Raw genomic sequence first — 24004 nt, 5'->3', positions numbered from 1 at the left:
ATTGATTTGGTACTTTCTTATATGAAAATTAATTAAAGCTAATTATTTCAATAAGATTGGGGTACCTCCCAAATTTATCCAAATATTTACCAACTGTCCACATGACGGCTTACTTTAAAGTGGAGACTTTTAAAGAAAAAAATAACAGTCCAATTAATTACGTTATCAAAGCAGTGGTAAATTTTTTGGTAAATTAGACAGACTCTAGACTTATTGTAACTTAAATTCCCTAATTCTCTCTTCATTTCATTGCTGCGTCTCTTTATTGACTACCGTGTTCTATTTTCTCTCCGGATTGAGTCCTCTCCATAAATAGCATATGCTCACACTTATCTTCTGTCTAATTTTTAAATTTGTTTAGCAACACTAAGATTGAGTTTAGTCATTGGAGTACCCATGTATGATTTGAGAGGCTAAAGATCACATGTTCCCTTCTTCTTTGTGTCAAATTATTTCTCTATCACTTGATCAGATAAAAATTAATTATATGTTAGAAAAGAGATTAGGCAAAAAAAAAAAAAAAAAAAGTCAAAAAAAATGAAAGGGAAAGGGGATTTGTACTCAATTTCAGAAGCCGAGATCTAATCAATGAAACATTAGGATATAAGATTCAAAAAAAATAAAATAAAAAATAAAAAGAAAGAAAGAGAAACTATTTAATTTTCACCAAAACAAAATAAAACCTATAACCATTCTTAGATGCATGGCATTGCATGTTCTTCCCATGCAACACGGCTAAAAAAAAAAAAACAAATATATATCCAATACCTTGACACACCCTTCTTCACAAAACCATGAAACAAACAGTGCACATGACATATTAATAATGGCTGAGAAAATTTTTGCTTCAAAACAAACTCACAGACCGTAACTGGTATCGGTGAACTTGCTCTTGACCCACTTGAAACTGTCCCTCAGAGATGATTTGAGCTTGCCTTCTGTAGTAAACATGTTGTAAGATGCTATTCTCTTCTTCCTCTTCAGCTCTGGATCGTTTGACGGCGCAAAACCTTCACCCTTGTTGCTCGGCCCGTTGAAAGTATACGAGGAATTTGATCGGTCTCCGAACTCGAACTCGCCGGAGTAGGAGCATGAGTACTCCGGAAATGACCTGCTTTTCTCCATCATCAAAGGTGATCTCAACTTCTCTTCTTTTTTTTAGTGGCTACATTTTCTTTCTTTCAATGGTTTATATACACACGCAAAAATTATTATTATTTTTAATCCGTGTAATGTGAACCTGATATTTTTGTAACAAACTTTATCAAAACAAAATAATGTTACATCTTGTTGTGCAGCAAATTCTATTAAAATAAACTGATGGCATTTTTATAATTAAATTTAATCTATTTCGATTATTTTTTACTTTTTAGAGTAAAAGTTTCAGATTCAAACACAACATTATAAACAAAAATTCTATATTATTTTTTAAAATTTGTTTATGTTAGATACGCAGCACAATTTCTATATGGAAGTATTGCTTTGAAATTAATAATTTAACCATACAAACTACACACTCATCAAATTAGTTGTGGTGTGTATTTTTTTTTTATAATATATATATATATATATATGAGTTGTTCAAATTTTAAATTACATTAATTAAATTAAGTTTTAATGATTACTTATTTGCATAAAATAATACTTTTACCTAATAAATCAAGCTTCAACAGGTATTGATTTATACAAGATTTTCCAATTGAGCAGTGTATATATAGACAAAGAGTGTGTTTGTTTAGAGAGATTATTTCATAGGATTGGACTATTAATCCAACTAATAGTCTATTGCTTGGTTCAATTTTTTTGCTCCAGATTAATAATCCCTTCGGACTATTATTCCCTCATGGGATTAGTATCCTATGGGACTAATGTGTGAAATATCCATTTTACCCTCATGCTATTACTTAATAAACAATTGAAAAAGGGTAAAATAATATTTTGAACATTTATAAATTATTTTTTTAGTGTTGTTAATTTAAAATTATATATTATATATTAAATTTAATTAAAAATAATAAATTAAAAATTGTGGCCTTATAATTTTTTTGTGTTGTTAAAAAATTAAATTTATATATTAAATAAAATTATTTTTTTAGTGTTGTTAATTTAAAATTATATATTAAATAAAAAATATAAATCATAAATTATAAATTATAAATTTAATTTAATTAAAAATAATAAATTAAAAATTATGGTCTTATAAATTAAATTTTTTTAGTGTTGTTAAAAAGTTAAATTTATATATTAAATTAAATTATTTTTTTAGTGTTGTCAATTTAAAATTATATATTAAATAAAAAATATAAATTATAAATTTGATTTAATTGAAAATAATAAATTAAAAATCATGGCCTTATAAATTAAAATTTTTTAGTGTTGTTAAATTATAAATTATAGATTACAAATTTAAAATTATATATTAAATAAAAATTATAAATTACAAGGGTAAAATAGTCTTTTGAACATTTATTTTTATCCCGTCTGTCCAACCAAACATTAGATTCACTAAAAATAGTAATCACATAACTAAACAAACATAGGATACAAATTCAGTCCAACCAAATAATCCGAATACAATGTATCCCATGACTAACAATTCGATGGATTACAATCCCCCTATCCAATCCGTCTAAATAAACACACCCAAAATTAATTATTTAAAAATGAAATAGACAAAAAGATGATAGTTTAGAGAGATAAAAGTAAAATTAACCCTTTTAAGTTTTATTTGTAAATTTCATTAACATACTCATCATAGATCAATATAATATTTGTAAATTTCATTAACATACTTATCTAGGAGAAAATGGGTGTACTATAATACAGTGTGGGAGCAACCGTTCAATGTGAAGTTGGAGAGTTATCCCAAAAAAAAAAAAAAAAAAATTGGAAGTTGGAGGGAAGCATTTTTGTTTTCCAAGTATCACGCTGAGAATCAAGAGAGCCAGTGGTGGGAAAATTATTCAGTGCCCTAGGACATTATGTGATTATATTACTTACTAATCACTAAGTATGATATCTCATATTATTTGTCCTGTTTTAACATAAAATCATGAGTCATATTTGAGAGGGAAGTTTATGCTGAATAAATGGATCCGGCTAAGTGGGCCATGATGTTGGGCCGAGCTAGGAAGGGCTTGGACCATAATCGTGGACCGAGGCAGTGTGGGACCAAACTAGAGCGGGACCTATGCCTTTGCGGTAGGCCGAGCTTGGTTGGGTTTGGATCGTAAGCGTAGACCGAGCTACACTGTGAACCGTGCCTTGGTCATGGGCTAAGTTAAGTTGAGGGTGAGCCCATCACCTCTAACCGAGTAAAAGATTACGGATGTGCTAAACAGCAATCCCATGGCGGGTTTGGCCGAACTAGGAAGCCGATCGGGGTACTAACCTGTGTTAGCTTAGTACGAAGACTTCTGGAGCTAGCATGATTGAGATTGATAGAAATGTTTGTCCAATAAGTGCATTCCACGTGGCCTAATAGAAGATGGAGTGGAATCTACTTAAGATACGCGGTAATACTGTTTGGCGGTTTGGCCGATACTGTTTGGCAGTATTGACATGCACATGTGTAAAGAAGAAAAAGGGCAGTACAACCACACATCCAGTAAAGAAAGACATAAATAGTGTGCACAATCTTAGGCTACAAGGGCTAGCCTAAATAAAGGGCGCGACCAGACTTTGAAAGGGTAGGCAAACTTTAGCTATTCTCTCTCTACATTCCTTCTTCTTCCTCAGTAGGGATGGCAATTTGAAACTGACCCAACAGGGACTTGCCCTTCCGACTCCTGATTTGAGCAGTTGTTTTCCAAAAAATACTCCCAACAGGGCGGAGATGGTATTCGAAAATCAATCCCCGATTAGTTTTGGGCTGGGGACGGTGATAAGTGTCCAAGCCCCGGCTCCGGTCCGGCTCCGGCCCCGAACCTGTCCCCAGTCCCGTTTGTCCCTGAAATAAAATTACTATTTTACCCATCTCTATATATATGTGTGTGTCTTGACTGATTTTAGGGTTAGGGTTCACATTCACACAACATAAACACATCGCCTTCCTCTCTCTCTCTCTCTTCTCTCCACAGCAAGTGACGCAGTCACTGCCGTTGCCTCCTCCACCGCGCCACCTTTACTCTCTCTTCTCTTCGCAGCAATGCCATTGTCAACGCTGTTTCGTTCTTTGACCAGTAGCGGTGGCAATGAAGACGGATCTGAGTTGGACTGGCCGGATCTGAGTTGGACTTGCCTAGATCTGAACTTGAATCCATATATAATGCTCTACTAAAGGCTAACATGGTAAAATAGCTCTACTTTAAGTATTTCTTTTCGTTTTCTCCTTATTTTGAAGATCTGATCTAAAGTTTTAACTCCGATCACCACTGATGTGATCGCTACCATAGAAGTCTTCTACTCTCTCGGTGGGTAGTGATGATGAATCCAGTGGTGGTGGAGAGCATAAGACAGAGCAAGACCCCAGGAAAATAGCAAGAAAGTAAAGTCTTTTTTTGTTATTGTTTTTGTGGTTCATTTGTGTAGTTGTATTTTGTTTTATGGGTTTACTTTGAAATTTGTTTATGTCCAAGTTAGTTTGCTGATTGGATGTTGAGAAAATATAGGAAAATGAAAGAAAATAGAAGTGTAAGTCTCACATTAAAAAAAGAAATTTCTGGGTTTGAATGTTTTATGGGTTAAATCTTTTTTTTTTCCCCTTCTATTTATGGAGCTGTTGAATTTTGTGCTTGACTGTTGGGAAAAAGAAGGAAAATAAATGAAAAGAAAAAGAATTGAATTATGTCCTAACTTGAATCGAGTCGGGGATTTTTTGGGGTCGTCGAAACCAGATCCTCGTTAGGGGACTGGGGCGGAGGGGCTAATGGGTTCTCTGTTGGGGATCGGGGGTGACGGGGATTTTTTTACTTTCGGGGATCGGGGACGGGGAGTGTAATCCCCAGCCCTGGCCCAGCCCGTTGCCATTCCTATTCCTTATGGTGACATTTATTTGGCGGATTAAGTTGAATAAGATTCACCACAAGAAATAACACATTTGCCGACCAAAAAATTGGTCGCTAAAAGTTCATTTTTGGTCGGCAAAAGTTATCCGCGACCAATTTTTTTGGTCGCTACTTTGGTCGCCAATTGAGGGTCGACAAAAGTAATTCGCGACCAAAATTTTGTTTGGTCGGGAAAAGTAGGATTTGCCGACTAAATTTTTGATCGCTAAATATGTCATTACTGCGACTAATCCATTTTGTCGCTAAAACACTTTGGTTGCGGAAAGTGATATTTTCCCGACCAAATATCTTAGTCACCAATTATCACATTCCACGACCAAAAAGTGTGGCTGCCAAAAGTCAAGAAATCGCTGACTAACAATTTAGTCGCCAAAAGGCAATGAATTGCCGACCAATGATTTTAGTCGCAAAAGTGTAGAATTTGGCGACCAATTTTTTAGTCGCCAAATCTCTCTATTTTTTTTTTGAGAACATTCAATTTTTGTTTTTAAACATTCAATCCAATATCGAACAAAATTCATTCAACCCAACCACAATTAAGGAACAATAACATTTAAAAAATTAAAAATTGCTCACAGTTTCGGTACCACAATTAAGGAACAAAATTCATTCAACATAGCCAAAGAATTTAACTAAGAAGAAAACTTGAGAATTTAACATGTATACAAGAGTAATAGTACGTACAATCTGTGATTTGGCAAAAACAATCACTAAAAATTCAATCTCAAACTACACTTTGCTCTTACCAAAAATTAAAAGAACAAAGAAACCAAAGAAAACAGCAAGGTATGAGGCTATTGGCACAGTTCTTCAGCTCTTCCTGTAGTATGCTCATACCACAATGACATCCTATTGCAATTTCATCCAATCTGGACGGGCATACTTAGGATTCAAGCCCAACAACTTGTTGTCTTCATCACTTATACGCTTCAGGACATTTAAAACTTGTAAAAATGTCATATAATGCTCGCTTTGTAAGTCTTGATCAGCTAGAAATTGACAAGAACAAAACATAGAAAATACATAGCTAGAAACATTTCTTCATTGAAGCTACCCTTTCAGCGGAGAGCTATTGTTTCCTTTCAACAAGTTTAGGAAGCTGTTCTGGGTCATCATTTTTCTTCTTCTGAAACTTGTATTCAGCAATCATTTTCATACCTTCAATAGTGAGCTTAGGTTGTTGAGCACCACAACCCCTTCGACTCTTCTTAACTGGTTCATTAGTATCTTGACCTTGGGTGTCAATTTCATCGCCACCTTCACATTTTGTTTTGCTCTTGCTAGCATCTAGGATCTTTTTAAGTCTGTTTTTTGGATTTCTAATTTTCTAAGCTTGCTTAAATTTGTGTTCCTCCTACAAAAGTAACAATTGAATAAGAAATGGAAGCTCCACCAGTATATACTTCAAACAGTGGGGAAGAAAATAAGGGAAATACATCGACTTTAATATGGTGATTAATACAGTCACCAAAGAGACCTTCTCAACCAAATAAGGTAGCTTTGGAAAATAAACAGGTTTTTGAAAAGCAAAGTACAAGCAGTTGTAATAGATTTAGAGTAAATGCAGAGGAGGATTAAGGGTGGTTGATACAAGCATACATGAAAATATAGACCATCAAACATATATATAGATAATTGTGGCAAGATATATGCATTTAGCACGTGTCTAATTCCGCTATATAGCATTTGAAATTCTAGATTTCAAGAAACAAACATGATGGTTTAAACACTGGTAAGATAGAATTTATGCCCTCTGAAGATAATACTAAAAATGATAATTATAATGAACAACTCATTCCATGACTCATCACAGCGAAATCACACTAAAATAGTAAAGTACTAGTATTTCACCCTCTAGGCACTGTTATCTATTCTATGCTAATTAAAATTTCTATTAATTCTGTTCATGCAAAGTAATGATCCTAAACAAGACAACCCGAAGTCAGAACCAAAAGCGATCAATTCCATGACCAGTGTTATCACTTGTCAGAATGCAAATTCAGCATACTGCAGTCATCATCAATTCCACAAGAGCTCAGTATCGAATAAAAGATCCAATTCCCAATCCACCAATCAGAGATTCCCATGTGGGTTTTGGATTTCAATTTGAAGATACCACCTTAACTCATAAGCTTAAGAAAAAACCCAAAAAAACTCCACACAAGTTAGTGATATAAGTGAAGAAATTGAAGCAAAAAAACTACCTCATCGGCCAGAATTTTGGAGCAGTTGAAGCAAACGCATCGCATAATACTAAGTACAGTTTTCAAAAACCCAATATGGAACATGGGTTTGGCAAGCTCGAGGTGCTCAAAATGGCCAGGACACTCAGCCATGTTGGCCATACAGGTCTCACACTTCATCTTTCGATCAATAGTACCCAACCGAGGGTCGCTGAGGCCACCGAGCTTCGGCTTCCCTCGCTCCATCGTCTCACTGTGCTCGATTTGCACCACTGACATTTGCCTCTGCCAGAAATAAACACAACATCAAGAAATTAAAACTCCTTTGAAACCCTAACAACCAAAGAGATGAAGATGAATGGGTCTTTCTTTCGTTTTTTGGAAAATTCTCAATAAAAATACATGGAAAGCATAAATTGATTGAAGATTGAAGAAAAAGATTACGATCTCATCAGGGTTAAGGATGCCAAACTGGACTATCTGGACCTTGGCGACTTCCGCTGGAGATGGAAATCGGATATCCATGGCTACAACAACTACTACTACTACAACAGATCATTGAGGATTTCAATCAAAATCAAAATCAAAACATGATGAAAGTTTGACCAGTGGATGGAACCGACTCTCATAGCCGGAAGCATGTCTTCTCAAAAGCTATTCAAGTCATATTCATATCTTCTAGAGAGGGAGATAGCGAGAAACAGAGAGAGAGAGACAGAGACAGACAGACAGACCGAGAGTGAGAGAGAACCTGTGAGGATATGGCGGCGGCAGTGGCGGTGGCGGTGGCGCCAGTAGTGGCGTGCAACCCTGGTCAGCGATAAGGTGAGATTGGGTGAGAATCCCCCAGAAATGAAGAGTCCATTAGACAGAGGGTGATGGCGATGTGTGACAGACGTGAGCAATGGTGGTAAGGGACTTCGGTGAGCTAGAGAGAGTGGGCACCGATTGAGAGAGAGAACACAGAAAGAGGGAAAGGGCGGATCAACATACTACACAGAGAGCGAGTTGGAGACAGAGGAGATCAGGGCCTTTTTTTAATTTTTTTTTTCTGTTTTCCTAGTACAAAATGACGTCGTTTTATAATTGGTGACCAAATTTTTTTTGTCGCCAAAAAATTTCATTTCCCCCTTCCATGTTTCAAATTTCCCTCCCAAACTTTTGGCGACCAAAACACCATATTAGTTACAGAAAAGGTACCTTCGCCAACAAACTTTTTTAGTCGCCAAATCTCAATCAACGGCGACTAAAATATTAGTCGCTAAAAGTACTAATTTGGCGACTAATTTTTTTTGGTCACCAAAATGTAACCTTCTGCGACCAAATTTGTAGTTGGTCGCCAAAAGCATATCAATTTCTGCGACGAACTCATTTTTGGTCGCCAAAATGTGACCTTCTGCGACCAACTCATATTTGGTCGCCAAAAATATTGATCATTCGCGACTAATTAATATTTGGTTGCCAAAAGATAACTTTTAGCTATTAACTTTTATATTGATCGCAGAAAGTGGTCGCTAAAAGTGCAGATTCTTGTAGTGATTGTTAGTGAGAGGATGGTTAATGAGGAAATTGTTAATGTGAAAATTGTTAGCGAGGGAATTAAATAAAATGTGTTTGTTTTGATAATAGTGTGAGAGATGATTAGTGATGAGATTGTTAAATTATTTTTATATAAAATAAATAAAAAATTATTTCTACATTAAAAAACTAAAACAAATATTAAAACAAACCGGTGCACTTGGTAAAAAAAAAAAAATTATATAAAATAGACTTAATCTCCTCACTATTTTCTTAATTCCACCAAAACCTAACCAAGTTAATCTCCCTACTAAGGGGGATTACGAAGCCCGTTGGACTATTAATTCGCCAACTCATTTTACTACCAATCATGCTATGGATAGGACCCACAACCATGGTAGTCTAATCTGGCCACTCAAACCACGAAACAAACATGACCCAAGTGAACTAACTTGACCGTTGGAGGGTTTTCAGACAAACCACCAGCCGGATAACTCACCATTGTTCTGTTTGCCATAGGCGAGACGTCATTAGGAGAGAAGTAAGCTTGGCAGTAAGGTATACGGGTGAGGACGAATATTTCTCCCGCGCACAATATCCCTTTCATCAGTCACAACACTTTTAGAACATCACATGATCATGGGTGTTTGGTGGGAATTATACAAGCAGATTATAGTTTATTTTAATTTAGAAATTTATATCAGATTATTTAGTATAATTTCTACTTATAATTTATTAGACAAAAATAACTTAAATAAGTTAAAAAAATATAATTTTCTAAAACTTAAAGGAGAGACAATTTTAATTTTTACTTTCTAATTATTAACTTTTAATTTAAAATAATTTTTACCAAACACCCACTCCATATCCTATCAACAATGATTCATCTCAGTAAAAATATCACCACTAATAGCACTAATGCATTAAAAAAATAAAAAAAACAAAAAAAAACACAACTCCAAAACTAAAATATCACATCATTAATGACGAGACCCACTGTCACCTAATTAGTGGGAGCACTAATTAGTGCTCCCAAGCATTTTTCATATCCTATAACTACTGAAGAACTTCTGCAGTGGGGTGATGGTGGTGGGACCTAGCTGTGGAAGATGCTATCAAGGGTGGCTCATGTGGTTTCACAAAGTGGTGGACAAGTGGGGACCCATTACCCATCTAACGTGGTGGCCCCAAATTAGCAAAGTTGTGTCTTCAATAGGATATACCCCCCAATTGCCACTGTCCAGTGTAAGTAGGCTAGACACACTTTAATCAAAACCCCATTCCTTTTTGAAAAAGCACCGTTTTGCTTTTTAATAAAGTGCTTTTCATTGCATTGGCTCGGGGTGGGAGATTCTATTTACACCCAAAAAAAATAAAATAAAATAAATAAATAAATAAATATTTTCAATTTTAAATATATTTTATTTAATTATTTAAAATTTTATTTTACTCTCCTTAGACACTATTATTTTTTTCAAATTAAAAACTAAATTATTTTAAAACTTTTTAATACAAAAAATAATTCTCAAATACAAAAAAAAAAAACTAAACTTATAAGTACATACGCATAATAAAATGACGAAATAAAAATAACTCTAATATATGATATTGTTAATCTAATTACTGGTTTTTTAATTTTTGTCAAAAAAATGATATAAAAAATAATTGATGGTGCTCTACAAAAATTGTAAAACCCCTTTATATGAGTACTTGTCTCATTTTTGATGAGTTACTTTAAAAAATTATTTTGATTATTATTCTCATTCATTATTTGATTTTATTTAAACTTTCTTCTAGGGTTTAGAGTTTCAAAATAATAAAAAAAACAATGATATTGATGATGATGGTGAGTTTTGGTAGGGTGTATTAAAGTTTTGGAGGGAGAATGAAGAAGAAGAAGAAGAAATAACTTTGATCTCTTGAGAAAGAATATACAAAGATTTGAATTGAAATAACTAATCAAGGTATACCATGAAGAAAAAAAAATATTTTAAAATTTAATATATGTTGCCCTTATTAACATATTAAGATTTAATTAAAATTAAAATTTATAAATTAAAATTGAACGTATTGAAATATATTTTGCGTTCAAATAGAATCCCCTAAGGGTGGCGGCTTTTTGGAGTGCTTTGCATTGTATTGGGTCTTATCATCATTCTTCTCTCTAGAATTGATGGAAAATAATTAAATATTATGTGATATTATTCATTAATAAAAAAAATTGTAATATATACTAAGCCTCCGTTTGGCAAGGGCTTTTTCAGGCTTTTTTGGCTATTTTAGCCACAAAAAACAAAATAGGCTATTTTAGCCATAACAAACAAAACATCACATCCAACCCATAATCATTACATTCTTCTCTCACAAAAAAAAGTCAAAAAAACCAAAAAGCCAAAAAGCCCTTCCCAAACCAAGCTTTTTAGCCCAGGCTAAAATAGCCAAAAAAGCCAAAAAGCCAAAAAGCCAACCCACTTCCCAAACGGAGGCTAAGCGGATTATATAATTTTTTTAATTGCTTAGCAAAGGTAAATCAATATTTTTTACTCAATTTTTTTTGTTACACTATTACTTTAGGGCATTACGTTGATAATGTAACAATATTCTAAAATTATTAAATAATTATTTTGAATAAAATACAATAAGATGTAACATGATATGTGTGAGCTACCCCATTCTCACAGATCCTGGGCCCAATTCAATCCAAAAAAAAAAAGAAAAAGACCTTAATTAGGTGGAGGCATGCAAGTGTCATGATAAGTTGAAAGAATAATGTATGATTGTTTAAAACAATAGGAAGTAGGATCATTGTTTTGTTGTGGAGCAATGCTTCACACCATCATCATTAACAATCAATCTCAAAACATTAAAAGTGACACATTCAGCTATATAAGTCAACCACTATTAAGTTAGGCACATCTATTACCAAAAAACAAAAAAGTTAGGCACATCAAGAGTAAGGAATAGTCTTTTTTAGATAAACACTGAACAACTTTTTATAAAGATCTCACCATTGAAAAAAAAAAAAAAAATGTTTCACACTCAAATCATTTCATCCATATTTTCAATAATTGGGCTTGTTGGGCTACCATTTGCGAAATTGGGCTTGTTGAGTTTGCAATCCCAGGCCCAAATCCACTTCAGCACTGGTTTACGGTTTATCGGAATACCCACCCACTCGGCGATTCGATTTTGCAAATCGGACCCTCTCTCTCTCTCTCTCTGAAAACCTAATTCTAGCCCTAGTTTGAATGATCGTTATTTGCAGAATTGTGATAAATAAAGGGGACTAGTTGGTTGGTTGTGATTTCAATGATAAACAGTGTGTGTCTATTATGTTCACCAATAGTCAGAGGCAAGAAGAGCGTACTGGCAAATATGGAACTCCAAGGCTTCAATACCTTCAGGTCCATTACTTCACACACTTAGACCCAGATTGTTATCACATTAATTCTCTCCTTTTATTGTTTATATTAGTGCCCTTATCAATTTTCAGTGTTTTCCCAAAAACCCAATTATTTCAAGTAAATAGTTTTGAATGTTGCTTCTTCAAATCAATTAAAAAAAGAAAAAGAAAAAATTGAATTAAAACTCAGATTTTGTTGCAGAAATAAGTAATTTAGAAATTGGTCAAGTGTTTTGTAAGGATGGAATAGTTAAATGCATGACTAGTGAAGTAGTTTTATGTACGTGGGTGTTGATTAAATTTCACCTTTTGGTTACAGGAGTTAGTGTCTCAGTTTCAGAATGCAACTAGTGAAGGTATATGCTCTGTGTCAACATTGTTGTATTTCTGTGATTTTTCCATTTGTATTCTCTTTTGAAATCTTGAAATTGGCTTTGCCTTTTTTAACACAAATAAGAGTTGATAAGATTGCAATTTCGTGGATGTGAATTTAGTGGCAAGTCTTGAGTCCACCTCCCCTTTTTCCAATCACTAGAAAGGCTCTGAGTAATAACTCAGCATTGCGGATTGTTCACATAAGGGGTCCATTTTAAAACAAAATGGACCATATTTTAATTTTAGTAATTAGTAGTATAGAGGGTAGTTTGGGTTTTGATTACCTAGTGTGGTAGTATATTGAGGTGGATGTTTGGCAATATTAGGAGAAAGAGTTCGGAACGAATGAATTCATGAGACGGTAGAGGTAACACCTTAAATTAGGATAAATTGAGTAAAATGGTTTGGTCGTGTGTTATGAAGACCAATAAGTGCCTCAGTTAGCAAGGGTGACACCATCCATGTTGAGGGTAATGTTAGGAAACAAGGGGAGACCAAAATTAATTTGGGTTGACAGAAAGACATGTTAGCTTGTAGTTTAACTGAAATTCTGACCCTTAATTGAGTGGAATGAAAAAATACAAGTCCTGGGGACATGCGTGCTTTTGAACACATTACCTAAGGTGAAAAGAATTTCCAGATTTTCTCATCCTTCTTGATACTTGTTTTTAGAGTGATATATGAGAGTATTGCATACCTCATTTGAAATAATATGATGATAACTGGTTCAGGATCGGTTCTGGTGGAAAAGTTCCATGAATTAGTAATTCATGCCACTCAGTTCATGTAGTTGTAGAAATTCTTGGTTGAATATTTAAGTGAATGAAGTCAATTGCAGTGTTCCAGTTTCTTTTACTTAATCGTGCTTTCCAAAAACCTAAACCATTACCATTAACATGACTGATTGATGCTTATGTTTGCAGAATCAAAAGAGAGGATCGTTGCTAATTTGGCAAACTTTGCATATGATCCTTACAATTATACCTTCTTGCGTCAGGTTCAGAGTCCTTAAATGAATGGTGAACAGCTTGTAATTTATTTCTTTATCTTGTTTTATTGCATAATAACTTCTATTTGTGATTTTAAACAGCTCAACATTTTGGAACTTTTTCTAGACTGCCTAACAGAACCAAATGAGAAGCTTGTAGAGTTTGGTGTTGCAGGGATTTGCAATTCTTGCGTTGGTAGCCAAAAGATCTAAAACTTTTGCTAGATACTTTTATATTAACTCAAAACATTTCAATTTTCTTGCTCATGTTTTTCGACTTGTTTCAAAGTAATAAGTGCTATTAGTGGGGGGTGTGTGTGTGTGCGGGCACATAATGGTGTCTAACTTATTGAATTATCTCTGCAGATCCAGCAAATACTGCCATTGTCAGTCAGTGTGGTGGGATTCCTCTTATCATTCAATGTTTATCAAGTCCTGTTAGAAACACTGTAAGGCGTAAAACTTTTTCCTGGGTTATTTTAAACTGAATGAATACATCATTTCAATTGTCGTTGCTTCTTCACTTCTTGAAGTTGGGGTCCATCATAGATTGGAAGGAACTCTGAATTAGATATTAAACCACCATGATTTCATAATTTGAAGGAAAACAAAATAATTTACATTTTGTTTGTAGAGAACAACATATTTGAGATAGTTTTTTTTTTTTTTCTTTGTAGATACTAATCAAATTATGTTTATAATTTTTTTTTTTAATTTATACATACGGTGTAGAAATCATATTCATCTATGTTTCTAATTCAAGTAAATTACAATTTGTAGGTAAATTATGCTCTTGGGGCTCTGTATTATCTGTGTAATGCTTCTAACAAGGAAGAGATATTGAAGCCAGAGGTGGTGGATGTCATCAGAAGGTATGCAGCAGCTGGTGCAGTTAGTGTAAGCTTCGGTAATCTAGCTCAGGCATTTCTAGATAAGCACGTTGATGAACACGAGTGACAGATAAATTCTACTCTTTGGTACTAATTCATTCAATGATTACATTCATATTTGGTATAATTTGTGTCACATTAATATCGTAACTTGACTTCTTTGTTGTTTTAAACACCTTGTAAATATGTACTTGCCTTTGTTAATAGTTATTACCTCTGTTTTCATTGAGAATTACTAGTATTGTACTTTTGTAGTGGTTACTAGTTAGGTTATCGTGCACTGAGCCGCCCTTTTTACAGTTCTTTTCTGTTAAATATTTCAACTTGGGGTTTAAAAAATTCCCATCAGTGCACGCCCTTTACAGTTCTTTTCTGCTAAATATTTCAACTTGGGTTTTAAAAAATTCCCATGACTGAATTTAGATAAGAATTTAAAAAGAGAAAGTGTGCAAAACATATGTAAAATATAATTTACATTTTATTCACATTTTACCTATTTTTTCTCTTTCGCTGTCCAAATCCCTCTCCATATCCAACTTTAAAATTCTAGTTAATTTTTTTTGTTTATCTGGGAAACTAGGCTTACTGTATTTTGGTTGCATAGCAAGAATTGCACTATCATGTTGTTTTGCTAAATCAAACAGGTGAAGAGCACTTCATTAGAGAACACAAACTCATTCACAACAAAACCTGCTATTTTATTTCAAAAGTGATCTTACACTAAACACAGGAACAGAACACACTAACAAGCACAAACACAAGTCACTAGTCACAAGCCACTCTCAAAATCCAGACAAGGTCACCACTTCTTGTTCCTGTCCCACCACAGATGCCAGGTATGAATTATCCGAATTCCTCACAGAACAATTCGCCCGAATCTCCCCTTCCGTCCCCGTCAACACTGTCAACTGGCCCATCTTTGTCATCGACAACACAAACTTCTCAAAAAACAGAGTCTCATTCACAGCAAAGCTCTTCACAATGTCCCGAGTCCTTTTATCTGTGTACAAATCTTGGTCCGAGGTAAACAGCCCCTGCCGATTCATGAGATCAACATAGTACTTGTTATCAAATTTGTTGGGACTCCGAATATCCAAAACTGTAGTGTTGTCAGTATCTAGTGCTGGACATGTGACTTTGAGGTTGTTGGCAAATGTTTTGTCCATGGTTGTGTCTTGAGGGTAGAGGCGGTCGGTGAAGGAGGAGCAGTGGCTGATACCGATGGTGTGACCACCCGAGAGTGCCACGACGTCGGTGGCATCGAATTTTTTTGTCGCAAGAGAGGAGAGGAGGGTGGTGGTGTTTGATGATGGTGCGGGGAGGTTGGCCAGTGTTACGTTTGTTGTTGCGAAGGTGAGTCCGTCTCGCCTTCCCAATGGGACATCATAGTCAGGGCCACCTGACTGCAATTGCAAAGAAGTCAAACATTTGTTAGTGTTTTTTTAAAACCACCTATCTGATTAAAAATTGGAGAGGACTCATCAGAGAGCATAAAAAGTTTACCAGAAAAACAGCATCGCGAGCGGCAAGTGCAGTGATGTCGGCACAGGAGACAATCCTCCCGCACTTCTTGTGAACGCGTCGACGCAGGTCATTGATGATCTCGAATGCCTCCGCTCTCAGACTCAGGTTCGGAGGTGCCTCTTGCTCGCTTGGCCCACTAGCTGATCCATCGAGCAGTACTGAACCATCACATCCCTACCACCACCATCACATATATATGCTAAAATGAAATAATTATATATATTAAAGATCACTCAAAATCCATCTCTTGCTCTCTGTGATAAATGAAAAGCCCCGATATGTTTATTTTTACAGTCATGCTAGGTATCATGAAAATAATCATGAAAGGTTTGTGACCTTTGAATTACACTTAGAATGAAGCACCACACACTAATCAAGGTAATCCAATGATCATAATTCTTTCATGATCATTTTCATGAAAAAAATTTCATGATTCCTAACTTTTCTCTTATTTTTAATTTTATTTTAAAATTTTGAAATTTTTTCCCTCTTATTTCTTAATTGTTTACAAATAATTTCTTCTGGATTTTTTTTTTTTTTAAAATCTTAAAACAGATCCTTCATAGGGTCTGATCTCAAATGACAAGGTCTTTCATCTATAGTGTCCTATCAATCTCTTCAGCCAGTGAGTAGTTTTATCAAAACATTTCTCAAAGGGACCTGTAGCTCTCTAATTATTAACCAACCATCTCCTTTAACATTAGTAAGTTTAGAAAGTGAATTTTTACATCATTTTTTCTTTTCTTTTCTTTTTCCGCTATGTTTAGATCCTAGATTTGCCCTCACATTTTCTTTTTTTGTTTTTTTGGGTTCTTCTTTCAAATTCTTATACAACTTCATTATCTAAACACAATCTCATTAAAACTTGCCTGTACGGAAAGTCTAGAAAAGATGAATAACTGAAAAGCTAAAAAGCTTTTAAAGAATGAGAATGCTATATATGAAACGTGAAATTGTATGAACCTGAACAAAGCAGTCATGGAAGTGAAGGCGAAGCAAGCCAGCAGCTTGGCCAATATCATCTTTGAAGACCTTCTTGAGCTGTTTTCTGATAATGGATTCCAATTTAGGACAGCTTGATTCATAGAATGTCCATGATAGTCCCTTCACTATAGGTGGGTCATCACCAGCCTCTGAAATATCAAAGTAACAAGAACTCAGCAAGACTGAAGAGAAGATCACTACTAGCATAGAGCTGGTTAAAGAAACTGCATTATTGAAGGCCATGCTTGGCTTGGCTTGGTTTGGTCTGATTGTTTGCTTGATTTTGTGATTGGCCAACATGCGACAAGATATTTATAGGCAGATATAAACTATAAAGTCATGTGGGTTGGTAAAAATCCTATCCTCTCGTAAAAAACGTAATTTTGTCACAATGGTAATAAATTGGTATAAATTTTTTGTTCAAGAAAAATTAATTTGTGGCGAGATTACTTATTTTATTAATCACAAAATTTTAAATATTTTGTTATATTAATTTATAATAAAATTACGTATTTTATAATTAATATTATAAAATTTTATAATAAAATTATACATTTTTATGTTGAGATGTGTATATATATATCCCTTTAAGATTTTTCATGTGGGTTCTCAACTTTTTTTCTCCTTCTTTTTTTTTTTTCTTTAATTTTTTAATTTTTAATTTTTTTTTTATAAAATTATTTCAATAGTCTCTTTCCTTCTTCAGCCTGGGAATTTCCAGGACACCACGTGGTCGTCACATCCTTACTACGTAATGATGCCCCCGTCTGATGCCCCTTTTAAGATTTTGAAAAATGGTTTGGAACTTTAATTTTTGAGCTCTAAAGATAGTTCTAATGAGTTGACAGTGGGCTCCATCCACACTCATGTGATGTTTTGATCTTGGTTTGTTTTTATTTTATTTTCTTTGTTCATTGTCATGTCATTAGTGTTCCATTAGAGCACCAAAATTAGTGATTTGAATCATTGCTGTAAGATTTTTCATATGGGTTCTCGATTTTTTTTCCTTCTTTTGTTTTTTTAAATTTATTTTTTTTACTCTCTGTCTTAAAATATTAGTCTTTTTTGGGGAATCAAATTTTTTTTTGGTAATACAATTATTACATTTAAAAAAAAGTTAATTTTTCAAAATAATCTTTTTGATAGTATATTTTTTAAAAATATTAATGTCATAATTATACTTTTTATATTATTTATTAATTTAAAAGAATGACAAAATAAAAAATTTATAGTATTTTTGTACTTAATTTTTGAAGAGAAATTAATATTTTAAAACAATAAAAAATAAAATAAAAGACTAATATTTTAAGACCGAAAGAGTATAAAATTATTTCAATAGTCCCTTTCCTTCTTCAGCCTGCGAATTTCAGGACACCACGTGGTGGTCACATCCTCACTAAGTAATGGCCGGCAGCTTATAAATTATAATTTTAATTATATTTTATTAATTTATTTAGTGTAATTGTTAAATTATAAATTTAAATTGATGAGTAATATTTATTAAATAAGATATGAAATAATTTTCTCCTTTAATTTTTAATTTTTGTTATTCTTTACTTGTTTAGATTTCTTATAAAAAAAATAATAATAATCTATAGTCAATTGGATCTTTTTCTATTTTTAAAAAAATAAAAAAAAAATTAAAAGTATAATTGTAAATTAACATGTTCAGAGCAGAAGCTGATAATCAGAAATAAGGGGTGAACAGTTTCTTAAAATCAGTTTTTTTTGGATTAAAATAAGTTGTTAAAGCATCTCCAATGGTTGTCGCTATAATACCATTGTTATTGCTATAATTTAGCAATGAATAGTATTATTTTGCCAAATTATAGCAATGGTACTCCAATGGTCATTTGCTATTTTGACAATTCTCAACCAACTTTCCCTTCTAGTTTGTAGGTGTTGTTTGAATATAGTTTTTTGTGATTTTATTTTTATTTATTTTTTGTCTTTTATGACTTTTTTTAACAAACTATTTGTAAAAAAAATTATATATTTATATTATTCCTGATTAGACAAATATAAAAAATGATTTTTTTTTGAAAAATTAGAATTTTTTTTAAATATAATTCAATTTGAAAAATTAAATAGAAAAATTAAATTTGAAAAATTATTTGGTTTTCTACTATTTCAATTTTGTTTTTTCAATTGAATTTAGAGCCACAAATATGTTCATATTTGATAATGTGACATGTTTGGCAGTTGCTATTTTACTTGCCAAATTTGAGAATAGATATGGCATATGCCATATTTGGCAAGTAAAATAGCAAGCCATTGGAGACCCACTTTTTATCACTATTGTTAAATTATAGCTTTGGCAAGTGTTTTGAGAGCTCCATTGGAAACTGTTTGAAATAAGTTTAACCAAACAGTCCAAAATAAGTTTAGCTAAACAGTCCAAAATAACTTTTCGAAAGTTATAAGTTATAAATTGGTTCAAAAAAATCCAAACAAACACCCCAATATATGGTTGGTTAAATTAATATATTGATAAAAAATTATATAATACCCACTATTTTTGTGATTTTTTATTATAATTTTTTAGGTTAATTATAAATTAATTATAACTCACTATAATACTAATTATATGATTTATAGTTATGATTTATTGTGCTTATTGTTTTCATTATAACAAAAGAAAAATTCTTGTAGTTCAAATTTGTATAGTCCGAATGACTCAGAAATCTCAAATCGAACAACGTCGTTTTGAGATATTCCAGTCATTTGAGTCACGAAAGTTCGGACCATCAAGTATTGCTGATAACAAAAATAGTTAGTTATACTTAAAAAAATGTTTGGTTATGATTGATTGTTATTTTAATTATAAAAGAGCATGCTTTTAATTATGGATCAAGTAGATGTATTCTCATCATTTTGATTATCATCGAAAGTAATTTGATTATAATATAAATTGTTATCAAAATTACTCTTTATGTTTTAAAATATTAGTCTCTTATTTCATTTTTTGTTGTCTTAAAATATTAGTTTATTTTCAAAATCAAGAACTAAAATAATATGAATTTTCTATTTTAAATTCATTAATAATACAAAAAGTACAATTATGACAATTAATATTTCCCTAAAAAATGTACTATCAAAGTGTAATTTTGAAAAATCAATATTTTTAAAGTGCAATAATTATACTTCAAAAAAAAGTTAGATTTTTCAAAAGAAACTATTATTTTGGGACAGAAGGAATATAAAATATCATAATTTGTATATAGTACACTCAAAATAAGAATGTGTATTGTAATTGATTATCAAATTAAAAGAAGAGTGATTTTAACCTTTTTTTTTTTTTTTTTTTCAACTTAAAAGTTTGTATCGAAATGGCTCAACAAATAAATATATAACAGTGAAAATAGACCAACAAGTATTTCTCACCAGGGTCACAAGAATACCTTTCTTCCTCATCCCAGATTAGCTCCCAAGTTTTGCATTGCTTGCCAAAGTGATTTAACAACCATCAAAAAAGAATTTATATCTTATTTTCTTCTTGCATTAAAAATGAAAAAAAATATCACTTATGTGGTTGACATGTATATTGAGGTCCAGCACTTCATGTTGATGTTCAGTTTAGAAGTTAAATATTTTTTGAAATTCTTTACTTTTTTTTAATCATAATTCAAGCACAATTTAAGAATTAAAAGTAAATGGCATCAATAGAGATGAGGGCTAGTTTTGGCTCAAAGTTGGCAAAGGTACCGCTTTAAACCCTGAAAAATGTTTTAAAAAAAGAGAGGCTTCTCTTTAGTTGGGTACTGAAGGGTGCTGTTGGGTCTCCGTAGATCCACGATGGAATCTGTTTTGATGATCCAAAGCGTTCAATATATAAGGTTCGTTGAGTACTCCATCTTTATAAAAAATCATATTGATCTGATATCGATAGTTACTTGATCAGATCACATTTCAATAAACAAATTAGGATAAATTACAAAAAAAAAAAAAAAAAAAAATTTCGCGTGTTTTTCAATTTAAACCACAAAGTTTTAATTTTGACAAATTAACTCTGAAATTTTATTCGTGTTTCAATATAAACCCTTCGTCCATATTGTTTGATTGAATTAACGGAATCTAGGCAACATTTTCAGATTCAAACACATATGTTTAAGTATTTGTATTTCTCTCGTCATAACTCCGTTTCGCCTCTTTTTTGAGTCATTAGATTTACCTCATGGCCTAGTTTTTATTTTAACCCTCATACGCCCTGTTCCACCTTTTTTTTGCATGCCATCGGAGCTGTGAAAGATAGCCAAAATAAAAAATTTCTCTCTTTGGACAAAATTTTCGTATTCAAACCCACATATTGAAGCCCTTGTGTCTCCCTTATCGTAACTTCGTTTCGCTTCATTTTTGCATCATTGGATTCATCTCATGACCTAATTTTCACTCCACCCCTTATATGCCTTGTTCCACCTCTTTTTGTATGCTATTAGAGATTCAAAAGTTTGCCAAAAATAATTTTTTTCTCTTTTTGGACAAAATTTTATATTTAAACCTACATGTTCAAACCTTTGTATCTTCCTCATCGTAATTCCGTTTGGCCTCATTTTTGCGTTGTTGGATTTGCTTCATGGCCTAATTTTCATTTCATCCCTCATGTGTCTTGTTCCACCTCTTTTTGCATGTCGTCAAAGCTCCAAAAGTTGGCCAAAAATAAAAATTTCTCCTTTTTTTTTTCCTATCTCCATACTTCTTCCTTCCTTATTCATTTTCAAAATTATTCTCTCTCTCTCTTTTTCCCTTTTTCTTTTCCTTTTCCTTCATGGCCCTTCCATCGAGCTCGTGGTGGCCACCAAACCTCCGATGGTGGTGGTGCCATCGAGAGGAAAAGAGAGAATAATTGTAGAAAGGAATGAGGAAGGAAGAAGCATGGAGATAGAAGATAGACGCAAGAAAGAAAAAAGAGAGAGAGAGAGAGAGATCTTATTTTTAGCCAAATTTTGGAGCCCCAGCGGCACCCAAAACGAAGTGGAACAAAGCATATGAGGGATGAAATAAAAACTAGGCCATAAAGAGAATTCAATGACGTGAAAATGAATCTAAATGGAATTACGATGAGGGAGATACAGGTTTGAACATATGGGTTTGAATCTAAAAATTTTACCCAAAGAGAAAAATTCTTATTTTTTACCAACTTTTGGAGCTCCAACAACATTTAAGAAGAGATGGAACAAGGCATATGAGAAATGGAATGAAAACTAGGCCATAAGATAAATCAATGATGCAAAAATGAAGCGAAACGGAGTGACGACGAGGGAGATATAAGTGTTTGAACATATGTGTTTGAATCTGAAAATTTTATCCACATTCCGTTAGTTCAATCAGACGGATATGGACAGAGGGTTCACATTGAAACACAGATAAAACTCCAAGATTTAATTTGTCGAAATTGAAACTCTGATGTTTAAATTGAAAAACATGCAAAAACCCTGGAGTTTTTTTTTTGTAATTTGCCCAACAAATTATTTTAAAACTCATACATACCGTTGACACAAATGTGATAGAATCAAGTGGCTATTAATATTTGATCAACATGATTTTTGCAATGATGAAATACTCGACGAGCCCTATATATTAACTGGTTCGGATTATTGATGTGGGCTCTGTGGTGGGCCCACAGATGCCCAATAACACCTTTTAGTTCGATTTGGACTGGAAAAAAGCCTTGCCCTTAAAAGAAATGGACTCAATTTTTTTTAAACTATTATCCTAGTTGACAAAAAAAATCCACCTGAATTTAAAAGTCTCGACAAAGTTCGATAAAAAATTAAAACTAATAGATGGTTGATGTGGTGAATTATTTAAAACTAATGAATAATTATTTGAAAGGGAGGATTGTTTCTCAAATGCATGAATTATATATTGAGTATGATTAATTATATCTTGTGAGAAGAAACTTTTCGAATTTAAAGTTGATTAACTATTACCTTCGATCAACTGTCAAAAAAAAGATTAAATGAATTAATAATTTTGCAGTTAAAATTGCAATAATGGTGATATTAAAATGGTATTTTGTTAAGATTTATTCACTTTTTATTTAATACTTGAACTCGGATATGGGTGTAAATCTGGCCTGGCCCGGCCTATGTCGGGCCTCGCAGGCTCCTACCAAAATTCGGGTCGGTAAATTAGGCACAAGCATAGGTTTAGGAATATTCGGGCCTTGGGTGGGCTGATGGGCCGGGTTTGGGCGAGCCTGATGATTTTTTTTTGTTTCTTTAAATTTTTTCTACTAAAATTTTATTAGTTTCCATTAAAAAAGACACTGGGCCTCTAGCTGGGCCTTGAGTGGGCCTTAAACTGACCGATGGACTGGGCCATGGGTCGGGCCTACGGGGTCGGGCCAAGCTTCAAAATGATACCCTAGTCCCAAGGGCTTGGGCTTGAGCTGGGCTCAGGCCCAGGCCCAAATGGGCCTAAACGGGTTAGGCTCACACAGGGCCGTAGGCGGACTTCGGGCCCCCCATGGACTGCGGGGCCATTTTTACACTCCTAAATTCAGATTATTTTGATCATTTTTTTATTATAAGTTTTATTATATATTTAAATATATTTTAAAAATTATATATAAAAACAATCTTTTCGGAAGTACTGTAAAAACAATATTTAAAAAATAAATATATATTCTTTTGATTACAATTATTTTTATTTTTATTTTTATTTTTTGTATTGTTCGGGATATGCTATATAAGCATATTTTTTTATCTTTTTATATTTTTTGTATCACATTACCTGTTTACTTTTTATACTTTTTTTTTATAAAAAATTAAAAAATATACTTATGTAAATAATCTCAAATTAATAATTGATGTTAGATAGGAAAATGTCGGTGATAGAGATACTCCACTCCATTATTGACTGGACACAATTCACTTGAAAATATTAATCACTTCTACTAGAAAACCATTTTTTTTCAATCAACTGTCAAGACAAGATTAAATGAATTAATAATTTTGCAGTTAAAATTACAATAATAGTGATATCAAAATGATATTTTGTTAAAATTTATTCACTTTTTATTTCATACTTGAACTAGTAGTTTGATCATTTTTTTTATTATAAGTTTTATTATATATTTAAATAAAATATAAAAATTATATATAAAAACAATCTTTTCGGAAGTACTGTAA

The 24004-nt window shown here is 32.9% G+C and overlaps 2 protein-coding genes across 2 annotated transcripts; one reads left to right on the top strand and one right to left on the bottom strand.

Moving 5' to 3' along the window:
* Nucleotides 1-11731: 11731 nt before the first annotated feature.
* Nucleotides 11732-14595, top strand: LOC114309681 (uncharacterized). The gene is made up of 6 exons (XM_082921453.1): nt 11732-12111; nt 12430-12466; nt 13409-13482; nt 13576-13669; nt 13840-13922; nt 14254-14595. The coding sequence occupies exons 1-6, from the start codon at nt 12040-12042 to the stop codon at nt 14428-14430; spliced, it is 537 nt and encodes a 178-aa protein (XP_082777579.1). The 5' UTR covers nt 11732-12039; the 3' UTR covers nt 14431-14595.
* Nucleotides 14596-15040: 445 nt separating this feature from the next.
* Nucleotides 15041-17411, bottom strand: LOC114309672 (peroxidase 12). Its single transcript, XM_028255456.2, has 3 exons — nt 16851-17411; nt 15867-16061; nt 15041-15766 (listed from the first exon to the last, which is right to left on the bottom strand). The coding sequence occupies exons 1-3, from the start codon at nt 17169-17171 to the stop codon at nt 15146-15148; spliced, it is 1137 nt and encodes a 378-aa protein (XP_028111257.2). The 5' UTR covers nt 17172-17411; the 3' UTR covers nt 15041-15145.
* Between the last annotated feature and the right edge of the window lie 6593 nt (nt 17412-24004).

Source organism: Camellia sinensis, chromosome 3 (genome assembly GCF_055761805.1).
Source record: "Camellia sinensis isolate YWXY chromosome 3, ASM5576180v1, whole genome shotgun sequence".
NCBI lineage: Eukaryota > Viridiplantae > Streptophyta > Magnoliopsida > Ericales > Theaceae > Camellia > Camellia sinensis.
Note: the sequence above shows the minus strand (reverse complement) of the source record. Positions and strands in the feature narration are given on the sequence as shown.